At 38.8% G+C, this 15273-nt stretch overlaps 1 protein-coding gene across 1 annotated transcript; it reads right to left on the bottom strand.

Moving 5' to 3' along the window:
- Nucleotides 1-1403: 1403 nt before the first annotated feature.
- On the bottom strand, nt 1404-2654 carry LOC116182881. Its single transcript, XM_031503443.1, has one exon. The coding sequence runs from the start codon at nt 2652-2654 to the stop codon at nt 1404-1406; it is 1251 nt and encodes a 416-aa protein (XP_031359303.1).
- Nucleotides 2655-15273: the final 12619 nt, after the last annotated feature.

The raw sequence follows: 15273 nt of genomic DNA, 5'->3' as shown, positions 1-15273 counted from the left end.
ATGAAAAGGTCTAACCATAGGACTAATATCAGTTGGCGGATATTTTTGAAAGTATGGAAGTCTAGCCAGCGGACTGATCTCGGTAAGGGAAGAGGGCCTACGTCTCACTCGCGTGTAATAAGGTATCGCAGGAGTCTTACGTTGTTGTGGTGACTTTCTTTTTACAGGAGATTGACGTTTTTTAGGGGGTGATGTAAATACTTCGTCCTCTGATGGCTCCTCCTTTTTCGTTTCTATAACCAATGATGACGGCGGTTCGATTTTCTTTACGATCTGAGCTAGCGGTTGAATTAGCGGTTTATACGTTCGTACAAATTCCACTTCTTTAATAAAACGATCCGCTTTGAGACGATTGTACTTTTGCTGTATCGCTTTACGCGCCTGAACTATTCGTCGTTTCAAGGCCATCTCCTTATTATCCATGATCAACGGAACAGGTAAACCGATATCAAATGAACAGATCAACTGGAACAGGGTCTGTTCCCCCCAATAAAGCTGTTAAGCTGTTCAGCGGTTAAAGCTGTTCAGCTGTTAGTTAAAGCCGTTCAGCTGTTAAGCTGTTAGAGGTATTAAAGCTGTTAAAAGCTGGTAAAGCTGTTAAAGCTGTTACAGTTGAACTGAACAATAAACATGTTTTCATGGTATTATATAGTGATCGAAGCCTTTCCTGAAACGACCGTTTTGCACATCCGCATCCTTATTTATCACCATAAACCCATACGGGGTTCGCCAGCTTTCCGAACACATCTCTCGAAACAGCTGCATGGTTATTATGGGTGCGACATGATCTTCATAAATATGTCGCAAATTCAAGTCGTCCTGTTCGAATAGGACAATTCAGTTGGCATTATCTCTAATCAATTGTTTAGGAATTTTAGAATACGTCTGACCCAAGTAGAAACAATCGATGGCGTTATGCCTGCCCATTGAAAAGTATGCTCTAATGTTATCCTGTTTTTCACAAGCGATATCGTCAAAGATAAAAACCGAATTAGGTTTAGCAGCACTGGGCTCCATAATGTCCGCGTTCTTGTTGAATGTGAAGAAGCCAATATCCTTCATTGGTTGCAAAATTTCCCCCAAAACCCTATATTTGTCTTGATTCAGCGATTTGGAATAGACGTACACGTGTTTGAAGCGAAGACCATTAGGTTCAGTTAGCAGACTGAGCATCGTATTCGTTTTACCACAATTGGACGGTCCACAAATGAGACATCTTACGCTGTTTGGAAGTAATACGCCATGGGTTTTTTTGTGGTCCACATTTGGCGTCGTGTCGAGATTTTGAACGAGCAGCTTTTGCTTCTGCATCACTACCTTCATTTTGGGGTCGCGGTTGAAATAAGACTACGAACATTTTTTATCATTACATTTTATTTATACATTTAATAAATAAATACAAATCATAGTTTCTTCACTTCCCCGGTCAGAGGATTGTATTGAATTAGTGCGTCGTGCAGGATCAGACAATAGGCAACCGTTCCCGCCTCGAAGGCCTCCATTGACTCCATTTCCAACTTAACATCTACCGCCGAATGCTTCAGAGATTCGTTTTGCTTTGAACAGTCCAGCACGAAGATGGGACAACTTTTAAAATACAAATAGTCAAAGAGGGCGTCTTGATGCTCATCTTTCGAGTAATAATCGCGCCGAAAGTTTAAATAGTTTTGATATGCAATGATGTACTTGTTGGCATTAAAATCTAAATGCATCGCTTCGTACGGATAACTTTCCGAGTTGAGATGCAGTTTTAAATTTCGAATATTGATGTTATCGAAATTGGCCGCTCTTGCTTCGTGTGAAAACTTTTTACCGCTTCGTTGAAATGCCACAATTATCCATCGTGGTTTCTCTAGTTGAGTTGAAGTTTTGATTGGCCATATATCCGACTGTGCCTGTTTTAAAGCGGGCAATTCGTACAGTTCCCATTGACGAAATGGCATTGTGATTATAGCATCTTTATTGATGCGTTCGTATAGGCTAATTTTGGCGCTATCGCTAACGGTCACGTGAGGAACTTTCCATTGAATTTTTGTTAATGTTATTGTTGCATCGTCGGCGGTACCGATGTAGCAATTGGCATCGCTTCTAGCACGAATTAATACCAATTCTTGTCGCATGTTTACGATAACCTGTCGATAGTCCTCCATGCATCCGAATATGTGTTTTAGCGGAATGCAAACAGCGAAATGCTTCTCCTTGTTGCTCTTATTGAAATCTACTTGAAGGGATTCATCGGTCGGTGACCACCCCAAATGTTTGAGACCTTTGCTTTCAGTAGACGTATACGATACGTATCCCTTCAGTGAGGATGTAATACCAGGATTCCTGCATACATCCACTTTCTGACCTCCCAACTCATAGCGAATTTCTTCGAAAAGGAATGGTGCGAAATTGTTTGTTAGGTTGCATGTTTTTGCGATGGCACCCTCTCCTTCCGGCTGACTCCATTCAATTTTTCCTTCCAAGTACAAAAAACTGTCGTAGGTGGCGCTTATCAGCTCTTGATTTTGAATTAATATTCGTATTTCACTGGAAAGTCCGTAATCTGAAGATCCTCCGTATGGAAGATGGGTATGAATATCGGATTTAACAATCGTTTCGTCAAAGTGTACGCTTTGAAAGACGTTTAACGAGTCTGCTGCCGCCGCCATTTTGCACTTTCAGGCCAATGGATTCCAAGAAAGATTTTTTCTACTGGCGTTAACGTGCCCGGGTTCTGTCTCGATTGAGAATAACTCGATTTCCGGTCACCTTGTTTATTTATAGCGTTGAGGAAGGATGGCAATGGACCTTGATTAATACGTAACCCCATATTCTTTTAACTCTAATCGTACTGTAAACGGTTCACTTTCCCCGAAATCGATCGGTTCACCCTTTTGATTCGTCAACTTTATAGTTATATTGCTAATTCTACTGGTATTTACTTCCAGATATTGAGTATTACTAGGAATTTTATCTAAGCGGTAACCTGGTGGAACGGAAACGTCTATTTCGTAAAGGACCTTAGCACGATTTCCGTTTCGATAGGATCCCGTAATGAGATTGCACTCTATGTGAATGTTAGTGTGCTTAATGATTTGAATATCTAAAGCAGATGTATGTAGAACGTTCGCTTCCAATATCCTCGATTCGAAACCGAGCATGCGCCCTATGCAGTCTCTTGGAGTGAAATCTATATGAAATTCGCAATTAAGTTCGCACTTGAGCGTATTGTTATTTGCACGTAGACTAAAGCGACTTGTAGGAATGTGAGCTTTTATATACTCGCTTATCTCTTCCAATTCGTAAGTACCATGCGGAATTGTTATTGCCTTGGAGTATATTGAGCTATTTGAATCAGTTTTATAGTAAAACTTATCGTTTCCCGCGTGAATGTTTCTTATGCTGTTACAGCCATAAAACCCCACCATCCCGATAACGTACATTTTCCCCGAAGGAAGTTCAATAGGTGGATAGAAATCGTGACTCGCCGTATTTCCAACACCCTCTATGCTGAACGTCGTCGACATGATTACCGCTACTGCTCGCTTAGTCAGTGTTGCTGTTATTTATACAGAAATTTTAAGCACAGATGGCCGCAATTCGTTGTACCAAATTGTTGCTCTTGTCCGTAATTATAATAGATTTTACAGTCGCGGAAATACTCGATCACTTCTCGTGGTGGTGGAATATTACCGAAACTATCATAGTACCAAACTCGTCTACCACGTTTTTTGTACGAGACCCAATGAGTACCACGCCCCCTTTGACTGTCTAAATTAATAACCCCGGATTCATTTTTCCATGGCGATATAGGCATATTATCTCGCATAAACACATCCCTAAAGTATGGTACACACCCTTTTGCGTGCTTACGTAGATCTAAATCTGTTAACGGCCGCTTAGGCAATTTTTTGAAGTTTTTTTTTTTTAAATGCAACGCCAAACTGCCTCCCGATTTGTAAGGTTTCAAGTACAGCGCATTGCCACTTTTATTTCCTATAGCGATCGATTCCATCGTGCGATTATGGCGTGAAGTTTCATCTTGAATTTTACGTGCGTCACGAGATGCATTAACTGCTTTAGCAATGCCTGCCGCGCCGCCGGCTAAAGCTCCCACTGCCGATAAACCGGAGAATAGGGGTATCAAAAATGGTAAAAACCCACCCTGTTTTGGTATGGGAATAACTCTAGGTACGCTTACATTTTTCCTACCACCTAAATTTTTTATGGCCATATTTGCTGCAGTAACAGCTGACTTTATCACATCCGCGGTATTGCCGCTTTTCCTCATTTTCTTAGCAATCGTCCTGCGCAAGTTCAATAAACTACTCTTCTTCTTATTCTTCTTCACTCCCATCCCCAACTTTCGTTTTACCTTCATGATGGTGCCCACTGTAAGAGCCGCTGCTCGTTCCCCTAACTTCGTGTCGGAAGCTTTTAACCGTTCCCAAGCTTTCCGCTCTAGAACCCGATCTGCTCGATGTCGACCTTCCAAGTCTTGGTTATCCCTATAGCTAATGTCGTGCTCTTTACACTGGGCGTCTAGTGGGTTTATGCCGGGATCACCTCGCTTTAGTCTTTTGTCTAGTTTAGTACCAGGACCGCAGTCGTATTGATATCCGGAAGAGTGTAGTTTCAACTGAAGTTAGTTTACTGAGAGTTATTAAACCAATCCTTCTCCATCCGTACCAAACTTCCGCTTTTCCGAACTCTTTATTACATGTTATTTGCATGATAACAATGCTATGCTTCTTGGTGTTGATTTCGTACTTGGTGTGACATATTTTTAGAATCTTAGGACAACAATTATGAAAAATAACTTCAACGTGGCCCTCCTCAAATGTTTACGTACCGTTAATGAGGAGTTGATTAATAGAAATAACATTATAATAATATAGGTCATTAGTGTAAATATTTCCAATCAATGCAACCTATATTGGGAAAGTTTACTACAATATATATACTATTATGAGTTTTACACATACTTTCAAATACGCGTATAGAATATGAAAATCGTCAATCGAATACGTCACTAATCTCACAACCAACTCACATTTTACAATAAGTGACCGGTATGTTAATCCCTGTTCACTTAATAAACTTTGTTTGATAGAAGACAGGACAGAGCGTATATATCCTACAGAAATCAAACGATAGTGAATTATATTTTTAAATTAAACAGTTCTTCAATATCGTTTCATTCCCATCGCAGCAATATTTGCAGAAGCTTTGTGTCGGCCACATTTGTTGAGTGTCTTACACTCTTCACAATTTTCTTAGTCCCTTCATTGACGCAGGATATAGTAGTGGTACTTTATATTAAGTGTATCCGAACTTTATCTCGTACGAACATTCTTTCTTTTGTCATCATTGGACCATCTAGTCCTCTTCAGATACTTCTTTGTTGATTCGGAAAAATTCAAATTTACGAGATACGTTTGACCCTTTTAAAAGTAGTTCACCAATCTTCCCTTTGCGATAGAGTCATAACACTGCCGCTCATGCAATGCGAAGGATTGCGTTATCAAGGTTAAGTTTTACTGTAGCCGATCTCATTATTTCTGAGTAATCTAAGCTGTCAGAAAAGGGTAGATTAACAATCGACTTTAAGTGTTCCTCAATCGCTTTGCTACTTGCATATTTTCAACCTTGAGAAGTGATGGTGCGTCGTATACCATATCATTAATCACGTAAACAAGAAACACCAGACCACGGCACGTGTAATAGTTACTATACAGCTATTTTTCCGTCGCATGAATATAGGTTTCTTTAGTTTATTCATGACGCAGACGCGAAGTACACGACGACTAGTAGCCCTCACTCACACAAACTGAAAAGTATTTTTTCATGGGACATCATTATTCGAATAAAAAGACAATTATCTATGAATATTATGTTTTTATGTTACACAACAACACTCAAAGAACAACACAATGCTATTACTTTACATAAATTTAAGATTACAGGTAGTTTGTGCCCCCTGAATCCGACGCTTCTCGATTTATATTACAATCGCTATTCTTCAAGAGAACTACTTGAGTAAGTTAGGCCGATTCGCTTTCCTTTGAAGTTAATTCAGTAGAATCGTAATGGCAGCTACACAACATTAAATTTTCATAGGTTTCCGAAACATTTCATAACTATACCGATCCACCCACACATTTTGTGTCATTTATTCTGTGTGGCACTTTGACAGAGTTCTACAACTTCTTCTCCACTCCCTTCCAATCCTTGACATTATTCTGAACATACTTTACATGGACTCTACGCACTGTTGATTTGTGCGTTTCAAATCCTTTCTAACTTTCACTAATACATTAGAGCTGATTCGAACACTATCACGGTCTACTCTCACCCTTATATTTCCAACTCGTGACCTTGAAATCTAGCCGCAATACACTATGCCAACGATAATCCGCTTGTCAATACTGGAGAAATTATTTGCATGATATTGCTGATTCTACGTCGGAATTCGACTCTATCGACTGCTACAGTTTTCCCATATGACCTTTTCGATGCGCAATAACAGCAACAATGCCACGTCACCATACATATTGTTTCTATTATTGATTCATATTGAATTTAAACTCTTCACCGTTCTCGAATGATTATTCCTTCCCGCTTGCAATCTGAATTCACCTAATATCCTTCTCCGAAACTTTGTTCATACCTATTTAGAATTTCCGTATAAATAGATATCGTCAACATTGAGATCATTATAGCTAAATATGACTGTCATCATATTCCTCATAAACCTTAACTCATATCTCAGCCTCATGAGAGTAAGGCCCCGATCTGTTCTCTCTTTAACAGGAAAAGTGCCTAAATATGATTGAAATCTAGTGTTAGAGCATTTCTAAGTCCAAAGTGTGGTGAGTCCAAAATATTAGTTATGCGTATTGAAAGTTGTTTTCTCTCGGGGAAGTAGAAAGGGGTTGTCAAGGTCAGTGTTGAAATGAATAGGGTCTATTCGTTTGTGTTTTGGAGGGGGGGTGATGCTGAAAAGGCCCATTGGATTTCAAGATTCAGTAGTGTGAGATAGAAATGGGCTGTATGTTTGTGTTTTTCGGCCTTAGATTAGTGGGTGTAGAGCGAGGCACACTTGATTTCAAGTCCGAGTGTTGAGAGACATGGGTGTTTGTTTGGTTTTCGGAGGGGTTAATGGTGAAGGCCATGGATTTCAGCGCTCCCCTAGTTGTTGAGAACCACAGAGAGTGGTTTTGTTATTGTTTTGTTGTGCAGAGCGCGTGGGGCCGCGCTCAAGGCCGTTGGATTCAAGGTCGATCGCTGAGATAACAAAAGGTGTATGTTGTTTGGTGTCGTAATCCAAATTCTCTGAGGCTTTGAATTCAACAAACAAAAATCTCAGAAAGGCGTTTGTGGTCGTCTCTCCATAGGTTAACAGCGTGTGCATTTAAATAAATAATTTAGAAAAGATTTTAGCCTTGAAATGTGTTGTGTGTTAAGTGGGAACTAATAGCAACGAACGGCTCGTTTTGACTGCCTTTCCATCAATAACCCTTATGTATTTGCTATCTGAAGCTGAGCATGAGGCTCCAGATCTATATGGGAACAACTGAAGAATTTTGTCGAACAGATTTGTCAAAACATTGTCCCAAACGGTCATTGATTGGGGATTAAACATTAACTCTTAAATTAACAATGTGCCGTTGAAGCCTTAAACGGAACCTGAGAGACTCAGGTTAGAGTGATCTTCTACAGACCGCTCTTTTTAATTTATTGACTAACATTGAGATATAAACTTTCTGGATAGTTGAATAACATGATATACGAGTTGAATGAAGAAAGTTAGATTTGCACGTAGTAGAAATCAGCCGAAGTTGTGTTTTTTAACTTAATTACGCAAGTGTCTTTGCATAGGAGTGCGGCACCATGTTACGAAAACGGGGTGTTTGGCGAAAATAACTTAATGGCACAATATAGGAAGGTGATCTAGATTTCTCGCCGCTTCGCCTTGTTCGTTTTAGTAGACAATATTAGGCAATTTTGGGTTGAGATAATTGTCTCCTCAGTCTTAGCAGAAAATCACTCGATTTTTATCAGTCTTATTCTAGACTTAGATTTCAGTCCACCAGAAGCTTCGAATGGTAATGGTATATCGCACTAGATTGCAAAGGTCACCCAGACCAGTAATGTTTTTGTTTCGCATTAAAATCAAAGGTCAATCAGACAGCAATATACATAGCCAGTGTGTGAGTTTAGAAACGTGAACTTGAGAGCACGTTTTTCGAGAATAGTGGTCCCGCTTACATCAGTGGTAGAATGAGATCTTATATCAAGCCTCAACCCCCAAGTTAGCACCAACTGATAATCCTTTTCCGAAGAACGTCAAAGGATATGAAGCGTTCGGTGAAAAGTATTAAATGATTGGTAATCAACCTAATCTCTCAAGTACCAAAATATGGCGATCGAATATGAATCCCGATACTGAAGAACCTTAGAGTGCACTCCTTCCTTTGCAGCCTTTTATGAATGATCTTACTTCAAGAGCTGAGCGAAGCCTACTGCAGATCTTCAAGGACAGCCTTTGTCCAGGAAGAAAGTGTTTGGTAAAAAAAGCGCTCGTAATTCGGCGGGCAGAATTCAGAACAGACTACTAATTTTAACCACTTTTATGTAAAAAAGTTGATAATGAGGATCAGAGCAGAAATTAATAATATGTTCGCGTGAGAGGTCGAGAGATAAATACTGCCTGTCTTATGTTTAATGCATACACCCTTAGAAACACTGTATGTTCACGTATCGTCGCTCCGTCGGTGTCTCCGAGATTCATTCTCAAGGCAAAAAAATCGGGTTCAGTTCCAAATTTGTATTACAATCAGGACTGGATGTTAACTAATAATTAATTTCTCGTGCTCGTAGCTGGTGCTGGCCTTTATAAACAACAAAGACACTAGTGTGATGATTCTTATCACGCCAGTTTGTGGCTGAAAATGGACATAAGTGTAAAGCTGCCGTTACGAACGGTCTTAATCGATTTGCTGCATGATTTATGACCTGCTAACGATGGTTGAAATCCAATCGAAAAATATGATTTCGTAATTTGGCTACATAGCCATCTTTAATTTGGCCCCAGTTTTACGAATTGTGCACTCTCCATTAAATGCGATCAGTGATGACGTGACAAGAGTGGGAAATGCTTCTAAGCAGTACACCAAACATATCTACAAGAGTATGAAAGTTTTCAGACTATACAAATCTCAAGAGTTTGAAATGGATACGACATCGATCCAATCGTTAAGGAAAGAATGATATTGGAGCACGTACTAAATTCTGTTGATGATCGAGCTATTCTTACAATTCTTATATTTACAATAATACAAGGGAATAATTTGTTGCCGGTATAAATACCCACCCACCGACTGAAGTTAAAATAATGTTAAAAGACAGTAGACCCTAACAAATACACGTATTAAGCTGCGATTATTCAAACGATTGGATAGTAACGTGTTTGAAGGCAATTGGTTTAATCTTAAATAGGGATACTCTATAATCAACAATAATCGTCTTGGATTTAACTGGAATCGGTTACGCTGCTGTCACGTTTCTATTCAGAGAATTGTGTGTCTCACTTTCCGACCCAGGCTCCCGCACTAGTTAAACTTACCGATTCATTTTCGTTTAACAAATTGGATTTAGTTTTGGTACAACGAGGACTGAGGTGCGACGATTAGACAAACATTTCATTTCTTCAGATATGAAGAACGTATTTTTAAACTATTGAAGTTTAACGCAATTTCTCTATAGAATACAGTTTTGCTATCATTTGGAATTAATTTATACTATCGACCATACTTATTTTATGTATCACATTATGTGATTCAAGTTAAACCGTACTTTATAATTGAGCATTTTATGTTTTTTATTTGATGAAGTGGGATGAGTGTACGGGACAATGGGTTTATTTGAATGGACAATATTTGTGTTAAAATGGTACTAAATCAAATGTATACAAACTTCCAGATGGAAACTACATATTCCTTGGCTATCAGTATTGCGGGACCTATGGGTAACTAAATAGAGTAAAACCCACGCCTAAAAGACGAGGCGCGTCCCGGCATAAATTGCCCTAGACGAGCATTATTTTTTCATAATAAACAGCTTTCAAAATAAACAGGCTGATCTCCCACCTGTTTGTCTTACCTATCCCCTTAAATTCAGGGATCAATTCACTGGATACCTGTCAGAACAAATGGCCCTTGAATAACGAGAACGAAATAGTAAATTAAGACGGAGAAATCATTCCCTTTCCCGCTACCCACGTTATAGTCGGTGCTAAAGTCGGCATCGTTTTATTAACAGAAGCTGGAGTTTGTCACGGAAAACGTATAAATCGCACTAAAATATCAATCCAGCAATAGGTATTCCCGATCGTTAAGGTAAATCAACCGCCTGCGCACGAGTTTAGTAGTTTTTCATCTCTAACCATCAAAGCGAAACTTTAAATTAAACATCGTAAGTAGTGATAGATGATCTATCAGCTTGCAAGAGATAAATGACTAGTCTTGCTTTGTTAAGTTCCTGTCTTGGTCCCTGTAGTTAGATTCCCACCGACAACTGTGTTTGCAGCAGCGCCTATCTTGTTATCACTCAAATCTGTTGATTTACAACGTCCCCACATGACATCCAAAAATTATTGACTTACAGACTTTTTATTTACAAAGAGTTAATGACTTTCATTTTTTTTAGGGGTCATGAACTCTATCTAAAAAAACTCGTCGGTTTTACTTTCTTCCATATAAGTGGTTCTTCGAGAGTAAAAAAATAAACAGCATTAGGCGCAATACGGTGAACGAAACATCTAATCTTTAAAACAATTCGGTATTCCGTTGGTATTAAACTTAAAAAAAATAGCTCCGGAACAATTTTGTAGATAAAGCGTCATAAATTTATAAATAGTTTCTTAAAAAAAATTGTCTTTGAAAAACACACACTATAGTTTTTATGGCGGCGCTCTTGATGGAAATTTACATTGGATTGCAGTGGGCTACATAAGACTCTTAAAATGGTCATATCGATTTTGGCTCACTCAAAGCTTAATGCGTGCCAAGAATACTGGTTTCTCACTTTCAAGGCCATTCTGACTCGGATGTTCTGTACTTTGGGGTCAGAGCCACATAGTTTTGTGAGTTCGGAGAACAACGGGTGATTGTTTTCGGAGATGATTCAAGGCGAACTTCAAGAATGACTGAGTCCCTGTGTGGTTCAGATTTAATATAAGTGTTTGTTTCGTGTAATGGGTACTTATGCCGTCTCAATAATCTTCTATATAAGGCGAACGATGCTCCAGAGCCATAGTTCAATCATAGCAATCCACATGCCCAGCAGCCACGAGAACATCAACGTGAAAATAAGAATTGACGGAACTGTTTACTGAAAAATTAGAAATTAAAGGTGGATGTATGATATGCTGGCGTTGTCAGCGGCGTATATGAAAATAAAATGATTTTGTCAATGATTCATCTACATAGGTGGCTCAGGTTAAGGCAGCGATAAATTCTTTATGTTGTGTTTGAGCCAATTGTGCATCACATCACTCGAAATACCGATAGTTATTTCTTAGTCTGATGATACCAATTAAGACAATTTGTATGAGTAAAGCTCCTCTCGCGAATTTAAAAAGAAATGATATAAAGCGTGCTTATTCTCTCTCATCCCCCCGAAATCACTTCCTTCTAATCCAGCACCCTCTTTTATAAAAAAGATTTTGTTGGCTTGGCTGTTTAATGAAACTCGTCAACTTTCAAAAAATCGCAGACCAACCTGTAATAAGTCTCCTATCCCGTGAAATAGAAACGTCTAACCTGCATCTGGTAACACATATCGCGCATTTGGTCTAAAAACTAACAATACAACGTCCTCGCCTTATGAACACCATAACGACGACGTTGCGCAGTGCAACTCACTTCATCTCTCTACACATACAGATAATCAGACGCGCGCCCTCATTCCTGAATTGTTTTGATTTGGTAAATTAATTTAATTTGTAGCGCTGCGCAGTATTCTTATTTCTCAAGATAATGTTAATGTCGGATTAGAGATGTTTCTCACTCGACTTCACGACGGGGTGACGGTACGAATATTGCACCATTTCCAAGTTAAACTGTTTGTAAGAAAGCAGCAATAAAACGTAATATATATTTAATATCAACAATCGCGCATTAAATAATCCATGTATTTTCTACAAGATTAAGGTACATTACATGTAATGTTTTATTATTAATTACAAATGGTGAAGGTTTAAATATATGAATAATGAAACTTAATTGTACCTTTCTTTAATAATTCCAAATTTATATATAGATTTCATCTTCCGACTCGCAGGTTTTTCTCGTTGAACTCGTTTCATGCAATCCAACTCCCGTTCTAACACGAGCTCCGTCTGGATTGGGCTAATTCTTTTTGCCCATGCCTGATGAAGTTGATCCGCACATCTTCTCCAGACACCCACATTGATAACATTCGCCAGCTCTTGGGGTTTGCCGTGATTTGGTCGCTGCCATCTGGGCGATTCATGGGATGGCGCAGGTTTTAATGGTCGCGCACTACTTCCTTCGGCGATGGCTTGCTGAAACGCGGAACGAAGACGTTTCTCAATAAATTCTTCTTACACTCACACAATGACATATTTCTTCTGTCCCCCGTACTGGCAAAATACATGGACACACATGTAACAATAAGATATTTATCATCAATATTAATAAATTAATTAAGATTGTATGGTATAAATATAAAGTTAATAATTACTTAAATTGAAAAATTGCAATTGTTCCCCGATCCCCTGTTTCGGCTACGCGTTTTAGTGGTAAATTTGCTTTGTTTTTTGTTGTTATGAGCCCAGATTATTCGATTCAGATTAACATATAGAAAAATTATTTATTCATATAACGACCGAAGATATGTGTAATACAAGTAATTGCTGCCATTAACCGGATAACAGCCTATGATACCCCAGCACTTTTTCACCAATTCCCCAGAGATTTGTTGTTTGTGATAAAGCTACCATTTCTGGTGGCTGCGTTTGAGTAATTTGGGCCCTGCGTACCGGGCCCATAGGGGAATAGTGACTTCATAATGTCCTCTAAATAGTCTGTACTGATGATTCGATAAGCTGGCTTGGATAAAAAAAAGGACTCATGACATTTGAGAATTTTCATTTTTCAACCGTTTTCTCCAACATGTGAAACAATAATTTGTAACCTTAAGACATGTTGGTTTGTTGTTGCTGTGTTGTTTTTGCTGGCCCATGGTCTGGGATCTATCAACGGTGTCTCCATTGGGAGGTGGAGGAATCGTTTTCTGTAATCTGGCAGGAGCGTAACATTTTATTTGAAATGTTCCCTCATATTCTTTTTAGATTTAAATCTATCCTTCAGTTTTCATTGTTGAGTGGATTTGCCGTGGTAAACGGGTAGCTATTTTTTCTTTATAAAAAAAAATTAAAACACTATAACCTACAACAATTTAGTATCTATATGGAGTGATGGTGGGACGAAGCGATATTAAATGATTATACAAGTTTTTGAAACTTACCTGTCCCGATGTCCATTCTTCATCTGTCCTCCCGGTGTTATTTCAAACGTGACGAGGTTGCTTGATCACATCAGCCAGTGGATAAGTGTTTTTAGTGATTTTTCTAAGGCAAAATGGGTTCTATATAACGATTAGAGCGCTGCACCAAGATACAACACCCCTCAGCGTTTAATTGTAAAGCGATTTCCACCTGCAGTTGCAACTTTTTACTCTCAAAAGTCAAACATGTTGAGCGTTGTTGAAGACATGACAGAAGTGCAGATTACCAGTTGTCGGCCAAATGTCTACCCCTAGGTATCAATTGTTGGAAGGTTTTTTGGTTTGGAGTTAGCAAAAGGTCGATCAATGATTTCCTATAATTACGAACATCTTTTACACATGTCAAGGGAGTTCTCTCAACAACACCATATCAACTTCATTTGTTGTGTCCCCAAATGTATGAAAATCCCCGGTGAATTACATACCGACAATGCAATCATATTGTGAATGTTTCCCACGAAGAACGTCATAGAGACCCTCTTCTCCACACTCCAGTGCGGCTTTTGAACTCAATAAAATTGATTCTTTCAAATGTTATCTGAAAGAAGATTGATTTTAATAATGAATTAATCCCTCGAATGAGATATTGCCACTTCGACGAAGTCCTCCAATAGCAATACGGATTATGAAGCCCTCGTTATTTCTGTAGTTTTTTTATTAATCTCTTTTTCGGTCCACATTTATGCAAAAGCTAACCCACAGAGGGGTGTGGGGTGTTGAGAGAAACGTGCTCAGTGGTCTGGAACACAAAAACGATGTATCATAGCTGTAAGACCGATAACGGAATTTCGCAACCATACCTAGTACCATCTTGGATTTTTATGTCCCCTGTAAACCTCGCCTAGCACGCTGTCTTTTATTTCCACCAGGGTAGAAGTTATCATCGTGGAAAATGGTGGTTATAATAAATGTTTACTGTGTATGAGTATCAGACACCTCTGAATTTGCTCTAAATAATACAACTGCGTCTCATAAAAGCCGACCAATTCGAAAAAAAGGGACAAATCTCCCTCGTACCGATTAATAAAGTGGGGTGATTAGCGGGGCACTGTACGTGTTAGTCGTACACTTAGGTTAATGGACATCACGCTGAAACCGCAGGAGGAGAAGACATAAAAAAAAACGAAGAAATCACTACAAAAGGAAACAGTCACACCATCGTTATCTAAAGAATATGAGTTGATGGTGCAAGGCACGCAGGAATCGATTGTTAAATAACACACATAATATAACGAATTAGGTTAGGCCGCTGTCGAAGCGTAATATTAAAGTTTAGTTGATTATCTTTAACGATATTTCAAATTCTACACACATACCTTTTTTAATTTATGAGGCATAAAACAAATTCGTTAAATCATATTCAATTAAAACCTAACGAACAATACCCGTATATTATTTGAAATTTCGTTACACTTGTGAGTCTCCCGGACGATTAGCTATTCCAATCCATGGTGCCGGTATATTTAATCTACCGTGCTTTGGCTTAAGCTTTCAGGTGAACGCTCAAAGTTCTGCTTGTGTTCCCACTGCCCATAATCCTCAAAATGAATGGCTAAGACTTAATATTACGATACCATCCTCTAAATAATTTTGGTTTTATGATCATTACAACTCGCCTCTCCAATCATAATAACCTTTGGTGACCGGCATTTGTTATTTGGAGTAAATCCATCTTTTATAAAAATTGCACGGTTG

Source organism: Photinus pyralis, unplaced genomic scaffold, assembly GCF_008802855.1.
Source record: "Photinus pyralis isolate 1611_PpyrPB1 unplaced genomic scaffold, Ppyr1.3 Ppyr1.4_unclustered_Scaffold7883, whole genome shotgun sequence".
NCBI lineage: Eukaryota > Metazoa > Arthropoda > Insecta > Coleoptera > Lampyridae > Photinus > Photinus pyralis.
Note: the sequence above shows the minus strand (reverse complement) of the source record. Positions and strands in the feature narration are given on the sequence as shown.

What these genes read in the sequence shown, in the direction of transcription:
- LOC116182881 (XM_031503443.1), bottom strand. Translation starts at nt 2,654, where the DNA reads ATGGCGGCGGCAGCAGACTCGTTAAACGTCTTTCAAAGCGTACACTTT.